At 36.6% G+C, this 22,289-nt stretch overlaps 2 protein-coding genes across 2 annotated transcripts; one reads left to right on the plus strand and one right to left on the minus strand.

Moving 5' to 3' along the window:
• Positions 1-240: 240 nt before the first annotated feature.
• LOC109211162 (myosin-17-like) lies at positions 241-19,166 on the plus strand. Its single transcript, XM_019374665.1, has 39 exons — positions 241-340; positions 4,837-4,962; positions 6,109-6,252; positions 6,373-6,518; positions 6,607-6,763; positions 6,873-6,931; positions 7,047-7,206; positions 7,308-7,457; positions 7,531-7,667; positions 7,757-7,903; positions 8,041-8,142; positions 8,226-8,283; positions 8,439-8,540; positions 8,714-8,751; positions 8,871-8,997; positions 9,080-9,250; positions 10,651-10,782; positions 10,877-10,986; positions 11,111-11,171; positions 11,362-11,539; positions 12,328-12,533; positions 12,661-12,780; positions 12,875-12,973; positions 13,056-13,277; positions 14,843-14,982; positions 15,333-15,450; positions 15,556-15,606; positions 15,697-15,777; positions 15,891-16,061; positions 16,164-16,319; positions 16,428-16,634; positions 17,248-17,385; positions 17,480-17,550; positions 17,668-17,767; positions 17,841-17,897; positions 17,988-18,044; positions 18,210-18,290; positions 18,413-18,495; positions 18,594-19,166. Exons 1-39 carry the CDS (start codon positions 338-340, stop codon positions 18,715-18,717), a joined length of 4,590 nt encoding a protein of 1,529 aa, XP_019230210.1. The 5' UTR covers positions 241-337; the 3' UTR covers positions 18,718-19,166.
• Positions 19,167-20,504: 1,338 nt separating this feature from the next.
• LOC109211161 lies at positions 20,505-21,746 on the minus strand. The gene has a single exon (XM_019374664.1). The coding sequence runs from the start codon at positions 21,744-21,746 to the stop codon at positions 20,505-20,507; it is 1,242 nt and encodes a 413-aa protein (XP_019230209.1).
• Between the last annotated feature and the right edge of the window lie 543 nt (positions 21,747-22,289).

Here is a 22,289-nt window from a genome sequence, read left to right on the forward strand (position 1 = left end):
CTGCCAAGCTAGAAAAAAAAATTTTTTAGAGAGAGAAAGTCTCCCCATTTTCTTCTTCATTTTCACATATACATATACGGAGCCATATACATACATAAAAAATTTGTGTTTATATATATAGAGAGAGAAACAAGAAGAAAAGGTTTTCGCTTTAGTTGATTCATCGGAGGCAAGCTTTGTTTTCTTCTTCCTCTGTGTTATCGTCATAAGCGTCGTTGCTACTTCGGCTGGGATTTTTGAAGCTTAAGGAGTCCGATCTGACTCACCGAGTCAAAATTTCGCTACTCTTTGCCTTGATGAGTTGGCGTGCTGGAGATCGATAGTTCAAAACTCGTCAATGGTAAGTCTCTGTTGAAACGACTTTATTCCTTGTCGTTTCGTGCCGTTTGCTATGTTTCATTTCGTCTAGTCTAATTGCTGTTGCTCCAGTCAAATCTGTTCAGCGCAAAGTCAATTTTGCGGATTAATATTTAGTATTTATTTTGATGTTATCGTGTGGACGAAATTTAATTCGGACATTGTTAGGAAATAGTGTATTTTTTGTGCATGCGTGAAATATATAGGAATTGGACTGAAGATAGTGTGTTTGTATATCTATTAGGACTAGAAATTTGTGCTATATATCCAGGGATTAGCTTAATACAATTTTTTTAATTCATTTCTGAAATTTGATTTTATCCTCTCTTTTTTTCCCAGTCCGGAAATTGGATGTCGGAAAAAGATAAACAGTAGAATTAACTACTGATTAGTAGTAATTTGTTTTACTAGTATTGAATAACAGAGGTTGCAGACTGTAGTAGCAATCGGCAAGTTAAAAGAGGTTTCATAAAGTTTTAATTAGGAGGCTGTCTATTGTGTTACCTTGAGGAGCTGAAATTTAGAAAATGCAGTTTCAACCTTAGAAGTGAATGTGGCAAAATAAATATACAACTTTGGGTTTCAAAATTAAACTTTAACTGGTTAGTGGTTTCATATGTCTTTGGACAATATTAGAGATAAAAGTACTATAGAAAAGCATTTAATACAAATAAGATGTAACAATTATTTAATAAAAGATGAGTTACAGTTTTGGATAGAAAAAATGGTTTGAGGCACGCTATGGAAGGTGCTTTCTTAAGAGTAGATTACCGTCGCTACCAAGGTGCAAATAACAAAGTGACGTCCTGCTCCCAAATTACAACAAACAACTCAGAAATCTTCTAATTTGCAATCGGATGGAAATTCCGTAGAACTCTTAAATCTCTCAACAGCTTTTGTTTGAATTTAGAATGAATTAAAAAAAGGAGACTCTTGAAAAGAGTGACAATATGAAGAGTCAAAAAGATGAAGACATGGAGACACAAGATATCTGATATTTTGGCTAGTGGAATAGGTATTTATAGAGAACTAACATGCCTTTCCAGTAACAGGTGTATCCTATAAAGATTAGATCACAACTTCTTAATAAAGATTAGATATTCTAAAGGATTGGATCACAACTTCTTAATAAAAATTAGATATATCCTTTAAAGAATGGATTGCTCTAGGGTTTTGGTCTAGTGGTAAGAGCGCAACAAGTGATGTGTGGGTTAGGTGTACGTCACGACAAAAGCCTAGTATTTAAGTGAAGAAAGGTAAAGAGGCAGGCCCATTATCCACCGAGTTTCGAACCTTGCTCTACTTGCCCTTGGGAATTTCTCTGTTATGTAAAAAAGAGAATGGATTAAATCTTTTCAAAAAAAGGTAGTGCCGTTTTTTATCCTTATCAAAACAAGGTAGTGCTATTATTATCAAAAAGTAAAATTTTGAATCACCCAAAATAAATCAACATATGTAGCACCTCATTGCTCTAAAATCAAGGTTGTCCAATGTCACATGCAGCTACAGCATGTGATCTCTTGCTGAGTCTCCTTGTGTTATCACATAGGTCCTAAATTGAGTTGTGAAAATGAGTGAGGCATGGGTGACACGATGAAATATTTGTAGATATATATCATGGGACTTCTTGAGGCAGCAGAAAAGGAAGAAATTGATTAAAATATCATTTGCCAGTTAAAAAAGGACAGAGACATTTAAATATGAATGTAACAAGTGTGTGTTTGTTTAACAAAAGAAAAACACTACAGCAAATGACTATGTGTATTGATCACTTGCACAAAGAGTTATTTCTATTTTACTTCGATATAGTAAAACAATATTAGAATAATGTGTAAAAGCACGAGTGATATGTTCACAATGCTTCTGATGCTGAGGACATATAGAAGTCAACTCATCATTTTCTTTTTCTTTTTTTCTAATTACGTTAGCTTTGAAGAAGATTACAACATAACATTGCTTCAAAGAAGATTTAAATAGGTTGTCAAATAAAGGAACCCATTTTAAAAAAAAAAAAAAAAAGAGAAAGTAGTCAGAGAAGTAAATTTCTGAAGTTTCCGTTCTACTTCTATCTTTTCCTGAAATACTTCAGTTGAGTGCAGTGGAAGGTTCGCTATTCTCTTACATTTGATCAGTTTTAATGATCTTTCATGAAATATCATCCATTCTTTCTTTATTATGGCGGTGGCCACGCCTGCTTGCATGCACCTCGGCTAGTCCACTTGTACCAGAGGCGGATGTAGTGTTATACCGGTGGGTTCAACGGAACCGATAGCTTTCGATGCGGAGTAAAAATTTGTATGTAAAAATTCATTAAAATTGCAAAAATAGTAGATATGAACCCATAACTTTAAAAATATAATGGGTTCAATGTTAAAAACATTAAAAGTTGGACCCAAAGGATTTAAATTCTGGAACCGCCTCTGCTTGTACCTGCTATCTCCCATTAACACAAGTATCGGGCAACTCTATTCACCAAGATTTGGACAAGGTTTAGATAGATAGGACGAAATCACCCAACGGTCTTTTGCCTCTCTGGGATTTTTTCTAGAAATATCATCCTTTGTTTTAAGATTCCAGTTTTCTTTGTAAATAGGAAGTTACATCCCGGAGCTTAGCGATGTTATCTTATTCTTATGATGGATTTAGTTGACAAGATAATCTGGAAATGGAGTTGGTCCAATTTGTTATATTGTAATAATGCCTTGATGGTATATCTCATCATTTTAGGATGATATGTCAAAATGACAATTTCATGTACAACTACATTATGTTTGTTTAGGGTTCAAAGAGAAAGGGAAGCAAAGGGACAAATAAAGGAAGTGCAAGAGTCATTCCCCTTGTTAATCTAGGAAGTGAAAGACGAGGGAAGTAAATGATAAAGTTTTGAACCCTCAAAAAATGAATAGGAAGGAAGTAAATCTCATCCTCTGTTATACGTACCCTTTACCAAACAATGTTATGAGAACAAATGACTCAATGAAGATGTTAAATTCAGTCCCTCTCCCTTCCTCAAATGGATTAGAGATCAGTCTGGTCATGTAGAAGACACATGCATGGAATATGGTGCGTAATATCATGCTATCTTAGAACTCAATAGTACTTCAGAACTAATTGCTGCATATTCCACTCTGCCTAGAACCACTAACTGATGCTACATCTTTTGGGGCCACGATTGACTTTAATTAGAGACAACTGAAAGTGACTAAAAACCCTAGTGTTCACTTTTGGCTCAATACATTTATTTCTTGGTAAATTATCAGTTATCTGCTTCCTAGATATATTTTTCTTTGCTGGTCTTCAGCCCAACCTCCTGAATTATATGCTAGTCAATCTCTATCACTATACTTCCTCCCAAAAAATTTAGTTCTTTATTTATTTTCATAGTCAACTGACTCGTTTTGTCTCTAATTGGGCGTGGATTGATTCACTCGTTGAAGACAACATGTAGATATTTAGAGACTAAATGAAAAGAATACTACAATTGAAATGCTTTCATTTCGAATTGACAAGAAATGTCGGAAGAACAAAATTGGAATAAATTCTTTTGATGGAAGTATTGTCGTGCAAACCAAATAATAGCGCTTTTTTAACTGAAATTGTGGCAATGTCGTGCTTGTTTCAAGATGATCAATGTAAAATCTCGTAACTTATGCTAAGCGTGTAATCTAAATTTGCGTGGCCAAGATGGCATACTGTAACTTAAGCGTTTCATTTCAACTCTCAGTTTGTGGAGGCATTCTCTCTATGAAACAAAATATATTTTGTTGTGCTATTGTTTTCTCTTCTAACTTCACTTTGATAATTACGATATGTTTGGAAAGCCTTTTTGACATGTAAGGTGCTTAATTGTATTCAAATTTAAGCCTACCTTACCTCTTCAAAGAGAAGAAAAAAGTTGTATTCAAAGTTGAAGTTTAGACTGCTAGTTCCATTCTTGGGGTGACTCCTGTCCATCTAGCTATATATGTTGCTTTTCAAATTTCCTTTTTTTTTTTGGTATTGTGATAGCGCATAGGAGAACGACCTCTACGCCTAACTCTGAAGGAGAGTATTATTTTAGATGCATGATTCCATTTCAGGGTGGATTCTGTGGTTTAAGTTCATGCATAAATTTCACAAGTTTGTCTTGCTTTCTCTTGTCTGTTTTATTCCGTCTCTTAGATTCTGAAACAAAGGTGATATTACAAAAAAAGTCAACACTGGATGACTTACCCCCTCCTCTCCCTTCCTCCCTTGTTTCTTAATCTCTTCGCATTAGCATGAACATAGTCTAAAGACTTCTGTTGAAGAATTCTTTAATCTGGTGTATCGATTGCTAAATCAACTATGAATCCTCTCTATCCATTTCACTCTATTCAGGTCCATTTCATTCGTATACAATTTATAAAGATTAAATTTTCTGTTGTCTTATTAGAATGGCTGAGATATTGCGTGGTAATCATTGTCCTCTTGGTATCTCATGCAAAAACCTTTTTGCAGGCATCAGTCAACATAATTGTCGGTTCTCATGTTTGGGTGGAAGACCCTAAATTGGCATGGTCAGATGGAGAAGTTATCAGAATACATGGTCAAGATGTTCATGTTAAAACCTCAAATGGGAAAGAAGTGAGTATTTGGTTTTGTGACAGCTATATTTATTCAAGGGTTATACTTTGTATCAGTTTGAATGGAAAATGAATTAATGTGCTTAAATTTTCTACACTTCTTAATGGATTTGGCCAGACCTCACTAGTGCAATAGATATTTTGTAGTATTCAGAACTCGGTTCTTGTATTATATTTGGGGAGGAATATTTCCTGCCTATTGGTTCCTTTTCCTAGAGATACTTTATAAACTATGACGTGCTACTGTTTGTATGTGTGCATATTTGTATGTACTATGCATGCATGCAATATATCCAAGGATGCCCTATCTAACATATTAAAGCCTTTCTTAGAATGAACTGTGACCAATATATGTTACTAAGAACTAACACCTTCCCAATTTTTAGCTATGCAAACAATATGTTAAATTCTTCAAGAGGTCTAGGAATGCACGAGTTTAACCCCTGCGGCCGTTCACCATAATGACTGTGAAATGCTTCATGTGAGAGAAATTTGAGGCAGGTCTATGGTAGAAGTTTACCTTTTTGACTAACATCATGAACCAAGTTACTTACATGTCCCGAGATGAGTTGACCCTTCTTTACTTTCTTATAATCCTTTATTTGTTATGATCCAACTATAAATGACTTCGAAAATATATAGGGTGCCAAAGCTGATGAACAACTTTTCATATTGACCTTGTGGCTTTCTTTTGCATATACACCACGAATATCTCTCTGAATATTATTGCTTGTTGCTTCATGCATTAGTTCTAGTTTGCATGCACGTTTGCATGTCACCTCCTTTGTGCACCAAAAGTATCATTGTTCTCTAATTTAAGTTGGTGTAAATTTTTTAATTTTGATTGCCTATCGTCGTATTGGCTTCCGGGGATGTTTGATTCATCTACTCGGTAACTTTGTTAATCGTGTTCTTCTTGTAGTGTCAAGTTTTATGTTGTACTTCCTCTAGTCGTGCAGTCGTTAACTTACTCAAAACGTGAATAGCTTTTCTCGAGGACCCTTTCAGATCACCTGCAGTCTGCCGGTCCTTGAAGCTTAAACATTTTCATTTCAACCAACAAATCAGTTCTTGCATTTTTTTTTTGGTTGTACAAGGAGTTCTTTTTTAATCTAAGGTTGTAATAGTTTCGAACTATTGATCTCAGGTTGTTGCAAATATCACTAAAGTGTTCCCTAAAGATACCGAGGCTCCTCCTGGAGGTGTAGATGATATGACCAAGCTTTCCTATTTGCATGAACCTGGAGTTCTGCAAAACCTGGCTACTAGATATGAGCTCAATGAAATTTATGTAAGAGATCTGATTTTCCTTGTAATCATGCAAATTGATCGTTGATACCCACTAGTTGTATTTCATGAATTTATTATCCTTGGGAGAAAGTTTTCTTAGTTTTTTTAATCTTTTGTCCAGACGTACACTGGAAACATATTGATTGCAGTAAACCCTTTCCAAAGATTGCCTCATCTGTATGATACTCACATGATGGAACAATATAAAGGAGCAGCATTTGGGGAGCTGAGTCCGCATGTTTTTGCAGTTGCAGATGTTGCATATAGGTTGAGTTCTTTTCTGACGCGTGTTCCTCTTTTTATTGCTTTGGCATGATATCTCACATTTATTTATTCATTCTCATTTTGGTCTCAGGGCAATGATCAACGAGGGAAAAAGCAATTCAATTTTGGTTAGCGGAGAAAGTGGTGCTGGCAAGACTGAAACTACAAAGATGCTCATGCGTTATCTTGCATATCTTGGAGGTCGGTCAGGCGTCGAAGGTCGAACTGTAGAACAACAAGTTCTAGAAGTAAGATTGACTTTTCAATTTAATTTAAATCTACCATTGGCAGTTTCTGACGAAACTGGGCTTAGTCTATCAAATTACTGTCTAAAATTCATGTTATTGTTGAACACAGTCCAATCCCGTTCTTGAAGCATTTGGAAATGCCAAAACTGTGAGAAACAACAACTCAAGGTTAGTAACTTCTGTAATTGAAGCCACAGAAGATGTTAATTGTTCCAGCAATTTGTTAATGGTTTCTAAATGTGACTGTTCCTTTGTCATGATGTAAATGGTGTAATCCTTTCAGTCGTTTTGGTAAATTTGTCGAGATACAATTTGATAAGAGTGGGAGAATATCTGGGGCAGCTATACGAACTTACCTTCTGGAGAGATCTCGTGTCTGCCAAATCTCAAATCCTGAGAGAAACTACCACTGTTTTTATCTTCTTTGTGCTGCTCCAGCTGAGGTATCTATGTTTGTTTTTTGTTTTGTTTTTGATTGTCCTTAACTGTTTAGCTGATCTAATGTTAACGGCGCACATAATTATGATATTCTTTCGCTTTGCAGGAGATAGAGAGATATAAACTAGGGAACCCAAAATCATTCCACTATCTTAATCAGTCCAAATGTTATGCATTGGACGGAGTAAATGATGCTGATGAATATCTTGCAACAAGAAGGGCTATGGATATAGTGGGAATCAGTGAGGAAGAGCAGGTTAGTTTTCCTCCGGACTAATTTGTTCTGCGGATAACATGAATGTTGCTAATGCATTAAACAATTTGTTCAGGATGCTATTTTCAGGGTGGTTGCCGCAATTCTTCACCTTGGTAATGTCGAATTTGGAAAAGGTGAGGAGATCGACTCTTCTGTGATTAAGGATGAGCAGTCTCGGTTTCATCTCAATATGACGGCAGAGTTGCTCAAGTAGGTCTATGTTCTACTTTTGAACTTGACTGCACGTTTTTATTTTGGATCTGTTAATTCTGCTGGATCTTATGACTAATAATTGATAGGTGTGATGCCAAGAGCTTGGAAGATGCACTAATTACACGTGTAATGGTCACACCTGAGGAAGTTATTACAAGGACTCTTGATCCAGAAGCTGCTCTGAGTAGCAGGGATGCTTTGGCTAAAACCGTGTATTCTCGCCTTTTCGACTGGTAAGCAAGTCAAATACCTGATGTTACTGTCACTTTTACTGTCATAAGACATTTATAGACACGTATGCATATACTTCTTTGGTTTTCCATAATTTTATCTTCTTTTGTTTCTTAAAAAATTCGTATATCGACTCCAGGATTGTGGAAAAGATAAACGTCTCCATCGGCCAGGATCCAAACTCCAAGTCCATAATCGGAGTTCTTGATATTTATGGGTTTGAGAGTTTTAAAACCAACAGGTAACGTTTCAGTATGGTATATCCTCTGCTGCTGCTTACTTGAAACCTTGGTGCCTATCTAACATTTTCCCCGGGTGAAACAGTTTTGAGCAGTTCTGCATCAATTTTACAAATGAAAAGTTGCAACAACATTTTAACCAGGTTATATCTCATTCTTGCATTTTAAAAACTAATTTCTTATATTTTTTTCTATCTGTTAAGGCTATATGATTATAATGGTAATGCGTTTGCACCAGCACCTCTTTGCTTATGAGGTTGTCTTGGTTTTTTAATGTTATTCCGTCTTATGATTTCAGCACGTGTTCAAGATGGAACAAGAAGAATATGAAAAAGAAAAGATTAACTGGAGCTACATAGAGTTTGTTGACAACCAAGACGTGCTGGATTTGATCGAAAAGGTCTGCAACCGCTTGATTCATTGTTTATTGATGCTTTTTTTTTTTTTTTTCTCTTTCATTTGTCTGGAACAAAGTAACTTGTCATGCGATGCTATAGTATGTTATTAGTTCTAGACTTCTAGCCCGTCTTTTGGTAACTTCAAATCGTAACAGCTGAAGTTGAAACCTTGCAGAAACCTGGAGGAATTATCGCTCTGTTAGATGAAGCCTGGTAAGCGTGATTGATTTTCTTATTCATCAATTACTTCAGATATCTTATGTAATTTATTTTTCTGTTTTTTGTTCTCCAGCTTATGATATAATTTATGTTCATATGACTGGTCCTTGCAGTATGTTTCCTAAATCTACTCACGAAACATTTGCTCAGAAGTTGTACCAGACATTCACTAAAAACAAGCGTTTCATCAAACCTAAACTTTCACGGACGAGTTTTACGATATCTCATTATGCTGGAGAGGTGATGACTAGTTCGTCTTTTTGGAAATATCTATACTTTCATCTTTCCAATGTAATGCTAAAGCGTCCTAGATGATATGCAGGTGACGTATCAAGCAGATCTGTTTCTGGATAAGAATAAAGATTATGTGGTTGCAGAACATCAGGTTCTGTTAACGGCCTCAAAGTGTCCTTTTGTGGTGGGTTTGTTTCCTCCTCTACCTGAAGAATCATCAAAATCGTCCAAATTCTCCTCCATTGGGTCACGTTTCAAGGTTAATTCATTTTTCTCCATCAAGTATTTTGGCTAATATAGATTTTAGAAACAATTAAAAAATGTGTGTCTCACCGCTAAAAAAGTCTGTCTTCTTGCCCTTTATTAAGCTTAATTACATGTATGGATTTCTTATCTAGGTTTCCTGTTCTGCGGGTTTCCTTTCTCTCTGACTGACGAGTATACTTACTTTATTGATGGCTTTAAGTAAACAAATGGCTGATCCATGTTGACCCTGTAAAATCAAAAACTAATTTGATAGAACTGTCTAGCATATAAGCAAGACTTCTATTTTGGCAAACATTTCAGTCATGACTAAGGTTCTTGAGGATGACAACAACAACAACAACAACAAACCCAGTGTATTCACACAAGTGGGGTTCTTGAGGATGAAAATAACTAATGTATGTTTATGTCTAAGAGAACAACAACAACAACAACAACATACCCAGTTAAAATCCCACTAGTGGGGTCTGGGGAGAGTAGGGTGTACGCAGACCTTACCCCTACCCCGAAAAGGGCAGAGAGGCTGTTTCCAGGAGACTCTCGGCACAACAGGAAAGGCAATAATATCAGAAAATAAATAAGAGAAAAGATATGTAACAATAAAAGATACCAGAAAGAAAATAACCACAACAAATAAGTGAAAGGACAATAACACAAAACTATGCAAAACATCAATGTGAATACCACAAAGACCGCTAACAAACCTAACGAAACTCTAACAGACTACCCGGTACAAAGAGGGAAGAACACTCGACTACCCCCTAGCCTACCACCCTAATGCTCGACCTCCACATGTTCCTATCAAGAGCCATGTCCTCGGAAATCTGAAGTCGCGCCATGTCCTGCCTGATCACCTCGCCCCAATACTTCCTAGGCCGCCCTCTGCCTCTTCTCGTACCTGCCAAAGTCAACCGCTCACATAAAAAAATGTCTAAGAGAAGCTTTTGCTTTTGGTTTTATTGCGAACTAGGAGCTTCAGATATGTGCAGGAATCATGTGGAATTACAGAGTAAATGTATTGTTTCATGTAACTGAATAAATTTTGCTTTACTGTGGAATTTCTGACGTTTTTGCTGTCCATTCTTATTCAATTGTATGCCTAGTACTTCCTATTAGAGTAAGTACTAGGTCCATGCATCATTTGATTGATACTCGTATGCTACCTTTTACCGTAGCACACTGGTTTTTCATGCTTGGACATCTCCATCTCCACCTCTCCAAATGATTCATGTTTCTTCTATGGTGTTGTGTTATAGTGCTTCTGTATTTGTTTTGTTGTTTTCTCCCTGTCCCTGTTTCTAGCAAAAATGATTCATTACAGAGTATGTGGAATTGTAGTATATTTTTTATAAAGATATTTTTCAGTCTTCTGAAGCCTTTCTTACATGAATGCAGCTACAACTGCAATCTTTAATGGAAACATTAAGTTCAACAGAGCCTCACTACATCAGATGTGTGAAGCCTAATAATGTCCTTAAGCCTTGTATTTTCGAGAATGTGAACGTGATCCAGCAATTGCGATGTGGTGTAAGTGTCTACTGATGCTTCATCATTGTGCATGTAAATGTAATGGATGCATTACTTCTTCTTGCCCTTACTTGAGTTGTTCTTTTTATTCTAGGGTGTTTTAGAAGCTATTAGAATCAGCTGTGCTGGATATCCCACTAGACGTACATTTTATGAGTTTCTTCTTAGATTTGGTGTTCTGGCTCCAGAAGTTTTAGCTGGAAGGTAAGTTTTCCAGACTCGTCTTGTGTCGATTCTAACTGAAACTTTTGCTTTCATTTGTGAATTTCCTTCTTCCCCATCAGTTTCTTTCTGATTTTCTTGATATCTATAATTATCCCTTTTCCAGCTATGATGACAAGGTTGCATGCCAGATGATTCTAGACAAAATGGGGCTTATGGGCTATCAGGTAAATTTTGGATATCGTGCTAAACCAGATGTGCTCATCCTCCAACTAGAGTAGGTTTGTCATTGGATTGCTGAGAGAATATCTAGGCTAGAGAAGTAATAGACAAGTTCTTTATATACCGTTCATGGCATCATGAAATGTGCAGAGACATTTCGATGTCTTTACATTAACTGAATGCCTGTCTTTACAGATAGGAAAGACAAAGGTCTTTTTGCGGGCTGGACAGATGGCTGAGCTCGATGCCAGAAGAGCTGAGGTACTTGGAAATGCAGCAAAAATTATTCAAAGACAAATCCGTACATATATTACGCGAAAAGATTTTGTTGTGTTGCGTCATGCTGCTATTCAGTTGCAATCATGTTGGCGAGGTATGTTTCAATATCAGTCATTTGGAATCCTACATTTCAGATTGCTGAAACTTCTTTCATCTGACTCCCTACTTCATTGAGAAGCATGTTTTTGGGACTGGCCTATGGGAGAGTAGCTTTAGCTTCCCTTTACATTTTTGATTTTGATTTTCTAATATTTAACATTTTTATGGTGTTTTGAAACCAACTTTTAAGGAAAGTTTTTAGTATTAAATGATTTATGATGCTTGTATATTCACGCTGGTGCTTTATTCAAGTTTCAAAAGCTTTTCTAATATGGTTCAATTTACACATTATTATTTACTCTTTTTTTGTGCTAATAGTTTATTGTTGATGTGGGGGAAAACCTTGGATAAAAGAAGTATAAAAAAATGTAGAGGACCTACACAACAATATGGTTGTTTACTAAAGACACCATCCATCTATACTAACAGGAAGCTCATCGTGGGTGCACCAAAATTTAATCAAAAACAAAAGACACGCCCTAATCACATAAAATCCTATTCCCACCTCTTCAAAAGCTCTAATTTGGTATAGTTGATACAAAAACTGAGCTAGCATTGAGAAATCAACTGGTTTCAAGAGTTCTCTTGGCAAAGAAACTTTGAAAACATATGTCAATTGCTCCAATATATTATTAAAAGTGCATATTAGGTTTCATCTTTACTCTGCTAGTCTTGTCTGAGGAAAAATTGTTTACTCACTTATCAGCTGACATGTCAATGTTTTTTCTTGTAACTATTAATGACTTAGTAGTGCTATCGTGATTCCTATGTCGTAAATGTCAGCTATGCTGTCCTGCAAACTGTATGAACAACTGAGGCGTGAAGCAGCTGCTCTGAAGATTCAGAAGAACTTCAGATGTCATGTTGCACACACAGCGTATACAACACTGCGTTCTTCTGCAATTACCTTGCAAACAGGCATGAGAGCCATGGTTTCTCGCAATGAATTTAGATACCGGAAGCACACCAAAGCTGCAATTAAAATACAGGTACTAATCTCTCTACTGCTATTGTCACTCTTGTGATCTTCCCTATAATTTAGTGAAGAAGATACATGATGTCTTGAAATTTTCAAGAAAATAATAGCTGATACATGATTTGCTTGCTATCATGCAGGCGCATTTGCGTTGCCATGCCGCTTATTCTTATTACAGAAGTCTTCAGAGAGCTGCCATCATCACTCAGTGTGGTTGGAGGCGACGGGTTGCCAAGAAGGAGCTTCGAAATCTCAAAATGGTTTGTTATGCATTTTTGTCATCATTTCTTGTAGTAATGTCTTCATATCGTTCAGAGAAGGTAGATCATTGTCAATGAGAGATTATGTATGCAGGCTGCAAGGGAAACAGGTGCTCTCAAAGAAGCCAAGGACAAGCTTGAGAAGAAAGTGGAAGAACTTACATGGCGGTTGCAATTTGAGAAACGACTCAGGGTAAGTTTTTCTTATTCTTTGCAAAGTTTCCGCTTGGTTCATTTCCTTTACTATGACACCATTGTACTTTGGATTACTGCAGACTGAGCTGGAGGAGTCTAAAGCCCAAGAAGTTGCAAAGCTACAGGAGGCACTGCATGCAATGCAAAAGCAGGTAGAAGAAGCAAATGCTAAAGTAGTCCAAGAGCGGGAAGCAGCACGGAGGGCAATTGAAGAAGCACCTCCAGTCATCAAGGAGACTCCAGTTATAGTTCAAGACACAGAAAAAATAAATGCCCTGTCAGCTGAAGTAGAGAATTTGAAGGTATGATTTCCAATATCCCAAGGTTTATAATCTTCATAGTTGGATGCTAAACTTAGCAAAACGTGCCAACTAATTGTTTTATTTTTTTTGTGAGTGACTCATTGACTATGATAAGTAAATCCCCCTTGCAAAAACCATCCAATTCTACATGTAGTTTGTGTTGAGTCCCACATCGGTGGGATGAGGATTTCGTGGTATCTTTATATGGTCTTGTGCAATCCTCACCTCATGAGCTAGCTTTTGGGGTTGAGTTAGGCCCAAGGTCCATTTATCATGATATCAGAGCCAGACCCATCTCATTTTAGTATTAGCGATGTTGGAGCCCCCATTTATGTTGTCCACGCTCCGGTTTGCAGGCCTGGGCGTGGGGGGATGTTGAGTCCCCCATCGGTGGGATGAGGGTTTTCTGGTCTCTTTATATGGTCTTGGGCAATCATCATCTTATGAGCTAGCTTTTAGGGTTGAGTTAGGCCAAGGTCCATTTACCATGTTGAAGTGCGTGACCATCTCATCTAAAGCTTAAGCTTCTAGAGAGAGCATACTTTATTTACTTAATTGTCTCTTCAACACACACCCTCAACCAAATGCGCCTGTAGGATAGCAAGCTGCAAGTCTTTGAACCCTGTCATAGAGAAAAGCCTGGCTTTTAAGTGGAAAAGGGTAGAAGGGCAGGCCCTACAATGCCCTTCTTGCCCTCGAGGATTTCTGGGTTACCAAAATCAACAACAAAAACAACAAAAAACCAAGTGTAATCCCACATAGTGAGGTCTGGGGAGAATAGTGTGTACGCAGACGTTATCCCTATCACGTGGAGATAGAGAGGTTGTTTCTAATAGACCCTCGGCTCAATGAAGCGTAAGCACAACAGTAATAAAAAGAAGACAACCAGACACACCAATGAGGAGCCATAGAAAAGAAGCATTAAAACAGCAAGATAGTAAAATGACCCTAATGAAAGCAACAACAGGCAATTATAGAAACCTAACTAAAAACAATACGAGAGTACTAATGCTACTAGTAAGAACAAGAAAAAGCACCCGGCCACCTAACCTTCTACCCTAATTCTCGATCTCCACATGGTCATGTCCTCGGTAATCAAATTCACACTCTGGAATGACCAACTTTCTTTATTTAGAAACAATCTGACTTTTAACTTCCAAATTTATAATGTAGAACTACACAAATATTTATATCTTATTTAAATCCACAAGTTTCAAAATTTCTCTTTCTTATTGGGTTACCAGAAACAATGAGAAGATAATTGGAGTGCATTTATTGGAGGATTTCTGAATCTCTTGAATGTGCTTGAGTTGCAGAATACTCAGAATCATAGTTTCTGCAAGTGTACTCCTAAAGTTCTTTTTCCACCTTGAAGTTCATACTTAAGTCACTTCTGAGCTGGCCTATGAGGAGGGATTAACCTAAAAATGAGTTCCGTGCATATGCTAATAATAGACCGATAATAAAACGTTGATTTTAAAATGTTCATACTTTTGTATAAAGGAACTCATAAAGATTATCTCTATGTTTCTCTTGGTTGAAAAGTTTTTTCACGAATTATCCAGGCTTTGCTGGCGTCAGAAAAGAAAGCTACAGAAGAGGCTAAAGATTCTTCCAGGGATGCAGAGGCCAGAAACGCAGAGCTGGCTAACAAACTAGAAGATGCAGAGCGAAAAGTAGATCAGCTTCAAGATTCTGTGCAGAGGTTTGTAAATGAATATTGACTGTGTCTGTGAGCGAATCAACTTATCCGCCTCCTGATAGTTAAAGAGTCTTCTGATCAAACATACAGCAGAAGTTGCATAGCTTTCCCACGGTTCTGGTCATTTTTGGTTTCTGATTGAACCTAAAAATTATTATGAGCATTGCTCTTACGATTTCTGAGCTATGAACAACCAGCCTTTCAGTGTAATAGTAGACTTGCATCCTTAATCATCACGTTTTTGTGAACTGGACTTCCCAAACACGGGATTCTGCATTCTTTGAGAATGTAAGCCATGCACAAGTCTCTGTCGCTGTCTCTTTCATCTACTCTTTCTTTGTCTCTCGTTTCAGGCTTGAAGAGAAGCTCTCCAATATGGAATCAGAGAACCAAGTGCTTCGTCAACAAGCTTTGACCATGTCACCAACTGGAAAAGCTTTATCTGCACGGCCAAAGACTACTATTATACAGGTGCACAAATAGTTGCCAATTCTCATCTAATTAGAGTTTATTTGAGGGAGTAGAATTTTTTAATACCATAGATGCTATAGATAATTACTCTCGATGAAATTTCAGAGGACTCCGGAGAATGGAAATGCTATAAACGGAGAATCGAAGCCTAATTCTGTAAGTTCAATAGTCAGACTGTTATTTTCACTTTTAATGTGAATTAAACATATGGCCCATTTTAATGTATATGCTTATTATATGGCATAGGATATGAGTCTTGCTGTAGCAAGTCCAAAGGAGCCTGCATCTGAGGAGAAACCACAGAAGTCTCTAAATGAAAAGCAGCAGGTGCGTGGTCTGCTTGCTTGCCCCAAAAAATTACCAGATCACTTATGCTTGTTAATCATAATGTTACAGTTAAATTCAGAAATCATTTTTGTACAATTTTATCTTTTTTACAGGAGAACCAAGACTTGCTGATTAAGTGCATTTCACAAGATTTGGGCTTTTCTGGAGGCAAACCAATTGCAGCTTGTCTCATATACAAATGTCTGCTCCACTGGAGGTCCTTCGAAGTTGAAAGAACTAGTGTTTTTGACCGTATAATACAAACCATTGCTTCAGCCATAGAGGTAGAAAGCTTATTACTTTGGTAATGTTGTACCATTCAAGTTTTCTCTGACTTTGTGTTTATATATCTAAGACAATTAATTTCTGAAACTTCTTCATTAAAGGTCCCAGATAATAATGATGTATTAGCGTACTGGTTATGCAATACGTCCACATTATTGATGCTGCTTCAACAAACACTTAAAGCTAGCGGGGCTGCTAGTTTGACTCCGCAGAGGCGGAGAACCAGTTCAGCTTCTTTGTTTGGGAGGATGTCCCAAGTATGAGCTCTGTGATTTATATTAAGTTCTTCAGTTTCAGCCATTTGCCCAATTTATAAGTCATGTCTTAGTTATTTTTGTCCTCTGCTACCTCTAATATTTATGTAGGGCTTACGAGGTTCTCCCCAGAGTGCTGGACTTTCAGTTCTCAATGGGCGTATGCTTGGGAGATTGGATGACTTACGTCATGTTGAGGCCAAATATCCTGCACTGCTGTTCAAGCAGCAGCTCACTGCCTTTTTGGAGAAAATATATGGAATGATAAGAGACAATCTGAAGAAAGAGATCTCCCCATTGCTTGGGCTATGTATTCAGGTACATTATTTTGTGTGTGCTACTTATGCCACAAGTCCAAGCAAGCTTACGAAATAGAATGTTTACTGCTCGATGTGTAGTTTCAGCAAGTCCCTACGCTTAATGTAGTATGATGTGATAACTGTGGAAGTTTTAGGACTTGGATTGGTTGATGCATTGTACCACTGAGAAGTTCTCTGATGATTGAACCAGTCAACGTGTTAAAGCAACAAAATCTTATAGATTGATTGTCACTTAAGAAAGTTAGTGTTTTGTAAATTATGCAGCACACGAGCTCTTGAATGTCTCTGCACGGCAGAGTTATTAGTTTCTAATATCTATTAAAATAATAAAATCACTAAAGTAATAAATCAGACAAATCCCCAATCATCAGTAGAGCTCCCGAGAATGGCTAGTGAGGATACTTCTCTTCAAGCCTAGGAACAAGCTGATCTTTCCAGGCTTAGTACTATGCCTTGAAGCGGAAAATTTATAAAAAGGCACCACTTTTCTCTTTGGGTCATTGTGTTACCTATGTTTATTATGTTCTCTCCCAATGTGAGAATATTTTTGCTGCCGAGAGAAAGAGGGAAGGGGTTAATTTGTATGAACATTATCTGCATCATGTCTGCAGGCACCGAGAACATCTCGTGCAAGTTTAGTCAAAGGAAGATCCCAAGCTAATGCTGCTGCCCAGCAAGCTCTATTTGCTCATTGGCAAAGTATTGTGAAAAGTTTGAACAACTACTTGATGATGATGAAAGCAAACTATGTAAGTTAAAGATTGGAGAGCTATATAATAATTAATAGCAATATTCATTTTGTCTCCCTGATGTTTATGTGTTTCCATTGCTCCACCCATGTAGGCTCCTCCTTTCTTAGTTCGGAAGGTTTTCACTCAAATATTCTCCTTTATCAATGTTCAACTTTTCAACAGGTAACTACAGGCCTTTAAGGACTGTAAAATCTGTGTGCATTCTGTACGTTAAGTATATTTTATTTGGCACATTGGCACCTTCTTATGTATCTGTGTTTTAACTTTCTCTACAAACAGTCTCCTTTTGCGGCGTGAGTGTTGCTCGTTCAGTAATGGAGAGTTTGTGAAAGCTGGGTTAGCTGAATTGGAACAGTGGTGCTGCTATGCAACTGAAGAAGTAAGCATGTTCCACTGTATCTTTTCAATTCTTAGTGCTATCCAGTATCTTACTTCTGTATTTTCATGTCCAGTATGTAGGCTCAGCATGGGACGAGTTGAAGCACATTAGACAAGCAGTTGGATTCCTAGTAAGAACTAATTTAGTGGCTTTGTGCAAAACAAACTTTCGCATGATCACGTGCTTTTATCTGACTCTTTCTCCCCTCAATTTCTTGCAGGTTATACATCAAAAGCCCAAAAAGACATTGCATGAGATCACTAATGAACTTTGTCCAGTAAGGAGACTTAGTTCTATATTTCTCTTCTGTTCTTGTTCCAGTTTGTTGTTCCTTAAATATGGTTGTTTCTTTTACCTATCAGAAGAAAAAAAATTCCTGTTTCTTTATCGACTTCTCGTTCGCTGTTTTTCTTTTCTAATTCACATGGCTATTTTTTATTAGGTGCTTAGCATACAGCAACTGTATAGGATCAGCACTATGTACTGGGATGACAAATACGGAACCCACACTGTTTCTACAGATGTAAGATCTTGCACCTACAGTTTTAATGCGATGTAGGTCTTCAGTAGTTTTTGTTTTGTTATAGTACAGTTTGCTTGTTTCCTGATTTCCCTGTATGGTTTCTGTTTCCGTCCCACTGATAGGTTATTTCAAGTATGAGAGTTATGATGACAGAGGACTCCAATAATGCTGTTAGCAGTTCCTTTTTGTTGGATGATGACTCGAGGTATCGTTTATTAAATAACTCATTTCTCAATATTTGGCATATATGTACATTTTACTGACCATCTCAAATTCATATCCTGTCTCAAATTATTGATGCAGCATCCCGTTCTCCGTGGATGACATCTCCAAATCAATCCAACAAGTAGACATTGCTGATGTTGAACCTCCTCCATTAATCCGTGAGAATTCAGCATTTGTATTTTTACATCAACGCTCTAGTTGATGGTGGTTTCCGAATATCACTCAACATGGACTTTGATGAATGTTCGCGTAGCTCCAGAGAGCCGACTCTCCTGCTCATCATGGAACATGCAGAAACTTGTGCATATAATTACATCACTTGTTGCATTTAATGGCTAGTGTATATTTTTCTCCACTTGTTTTTGGTCAACCGTCTCAGTTTGTTGTCCCGTTCAATTTATTCTTTTCTCCTCTCATGCTTAACTTGAGAGGTATTTTTAATAGGCCAAAAGGCTTTTAGTGTGATCATATGCAGGTATAGGCAGATGCATTGGTTTTTTGTTGCTTGCCTTTTTTTGAGTTGTAAAGTCACTAAAGTTGTCAGTCAATTTTAGGTTCTTATTTGCTGTAGTGTTTAGCAAAGTGCAGTTTAAGGTTGTGTTGTATATGAAGTGTTAAAATTGTCAACGCAATTTGTGATTCTTTTCTTCCCATTGGCGAACTGCAAAATCGGTAGATCAGTTGAACTTATAATATGACTCATAAATAGGGAGCTTAGTTAGAAAATCAGCACATCATATATAAAGCCCTATTTCTGTTACTATATGTTTGGCTACACAAGTAGATCATATTTCATTACTTAAAAGTAGGGTATTTGGTTGTGGTTGAATAAAGTTCCAGCCTTGCTTAATTATATCAATATACTTGGTGGATATAATGGAAAATAACTACTGCCTCTTTCGGTAATCTCTATTGGATTGCACAAAATTATAATACTTGGTATACTCATAACAAATGGTATCCTTCGAGTTGATTTTAAGAAACAAAATTATGATAATATACCATAAAAGGGCAGTTCTGCGCTCGGGGAAGGACTGCACTCAAGGGGAAGAGGGGTAGGGGTGGGGGTGGGGGTGGCTTGGGGGGGTGGGGGAATGATATATATAGCCTATCCTAATGCAAGCGTTAGTGACGATTTTTACGGCTCGAACCTGTGTCTTATAGATTATAGTGAGATAACTTTACTGTTGCTCCAAGGTCCCCTTCCATGATAATAGACTATCTATGCTTAAACTTGTAGTGTATTATTTTTTTTCTCACTTCTTTTTAAAATTTTGAGGAACTAAAGTTGGGAGAAATTCAAAAATAGCCAGATTTACATGTGGTTTTTCAAAAATAGCCACAGTTTCAAAAGTCATCGAAATTTAGCCACTTTTCATGTAAAGTTAAATCTGAACGAAAACACTGTTCAAAATTCGGAAAATACTCCAGCATAATATACTGGAGTTTCAATATATTTTGCTGGAACTCCAGTATAACAACAAAGTATACTGGAACTTCAGTATATTATACTGGAGCCAGCAAAGTCTACCGGTCCGGTATGATATGCTGGAAGTTCATACACAGGTGCACCGAACTCCAGTATATTATGCTGGACCGGTCTTTGTTGCAGCAAAATAGTGGCAAATTTTTAATGATTTGGCAAACGCTGACTATTTTTGAATGACCAATCCGAAAACTTGCTAGCCCGTGATATTTTAACATTAAAGTTAGATATTAACATGGGTCCGAATGAAAACCAAAATCAATTTGTAATGACAATAACTCAAATGCAACATAAAATCTTTCATTGTCAAGAGATGCAAAAATATGCAACCTCTAAGAAGAAGAAGGTAATCGTAGGAGCAAAAGGGAAATAAGAAAACAATAGCAGACAAATAGGAAGAGTATAGCCTGGGAAAATTCTTACCACATAAAAACAACACTTCCAAAAATTCTACTTCATAACAATACATTTGTGCAGAACACTAAATCATTAAAACAACTGTCTCAAGTGTACGAAAACAAAGTACCAAAAAGAAAAACGAAGACAATAAGTAACAAAGAAATTGAAAAGGGATAGAAATATTTTGTAGCTGAAACAGTGTTGATAGCGTCTTTCACCCTCAAATCAAGTGGCTCCAAATCTGACCGAAAAGGGAAAATTTCATCAACTTTATGACATTTATCCAATTTTACCACATTAAAACTCTTATCTTGCAACTTGTAGAAAATAACCTCATAATAATCCTTCATCAAAGCAATATCTGCATTATAAAACCCAATTGGACTTGGATATTTTGTCACTTTCTTTAAAATTTCAATGTCAACTTCCTTTTTCAACTCCCAACTTTGGTTTCTATTCTCAAAAACCCAAAGCTCCATCCCTTTTGTTGACAAACAAGTAAACCCCAACTTCCCTTTATACTCCACAAGTTGGTTATATTCATAATCTTTATACTCCATTGCAGATTTTGGAAGAGAAAATCTTGAAAAAGCTTCTTCTCCATTATAGTTTAAAGCCATCACTTGATCATCTTTTCTTAACTTAAAATAAACCAAACCACTTGCATTAACTGCTGGAGCAAACATGTCAAAATACACTTCAGGAGGTAGTAATAAATCTTTTGCTTCTCTCCAAATCCAAGCTTCTGAATCAAAAATTTCACAACGATAATAATTCAACCCTAATTTTCTATAATGATGATAAAGAGTCCGAGGTGACGATAACCTTATGATCTTGAACTGCAAAGGATTTGATCTCAGTACGATCAGGGCGACTTTGATAGTAGAATATCGTATCCTAGGATTAGGGAGTTTAATCCATTGTTTAGTACTAGGTTTACATATGTGATATCTGTCCTCTCTCCTTGTTCTTCTAACACAACACAAAATTCCTTGCTTTGACGATGCTTCAATCTTCATATCAATGTCGTTCTTGAAAATATTTTCTGGCTTTATATTTTCAATAGGAAGATATAATGGAGTTTTACCTGAACATCCATTTAATGATATGAACTCAGTAACGTACTTGGTTTTTGATAAAGATTGAACAAAAAAACCTGAAATAGTTTTGCTTTTGTCACAAAACTGTGGCATGAAATTTGATTCATAAACTAAATTATGCCACTCTTTGTTTACTGCTTTGCATGTGTCTAATGTTTTTAAGGAATTAGTTCGAGTTAATATCTCGAAAATTATATCGGAAGGAAACGGAGAAGAAGAAGAAGAAGAAAAAGAAGAGAAAGCCATTGAATTGAGTTGAGAGGGAAGAGAAGAGAAAGTCTGAAAACTCGACGGTATATTTTAGGTGTAAGAGAAGAATATTTATAGGTGAGGTGACTGAAACTTGACGGTAAAGAAACAGGTAAACTTTTCCAATACTAACTGGGAAACTATTTCTTTAAATTAACTTGTTATGCTAATGTTTTTCCCTTTTGTATACAGATTATAATTAGTTACTATTATTTCTCCAGTCCTATCATTCTTTTTTTGTATGAAACGGACAGCTAAGAGGAGTAGTAAAATTTCATGTTTCGTAAATTGATTAGGGTAATTATTTTGTAATGAAACTAATAAGGTACTTGAGATACTATAAAATATTGGAAGTTTTGAATTAGTACTAAAGTTTGTGTCTAAGCTTATAGATTTTTTATATTGACTATCATTGGGTACTATTATTTTCCCAATTTTATTATTCGTTTTTTTGTATGAAAAAGACCGCTAAGGTGGTAAGTGGGGAAGAGTAGGGGTGTAAATGAACCGGGTTGGTTCGATTTTTATCAAACCAAACCA

Source organism: Nicotiana attenuata, unplaced genomic scaffold (genome assembly GCF_001879085.1).
Source record: "Nicotiana attenuata strain UT unplaced genomic scaffold, NIATTr2, whole genome shotgun sequence".
Taxonomy (NCBI): domain Eukaryota; kingdom Viridiplantae; phylum Streptophyta; class Magnoliopsida; order Solanales; family Solanaceae; genus Nicotiana; species Nicotiana attenuata.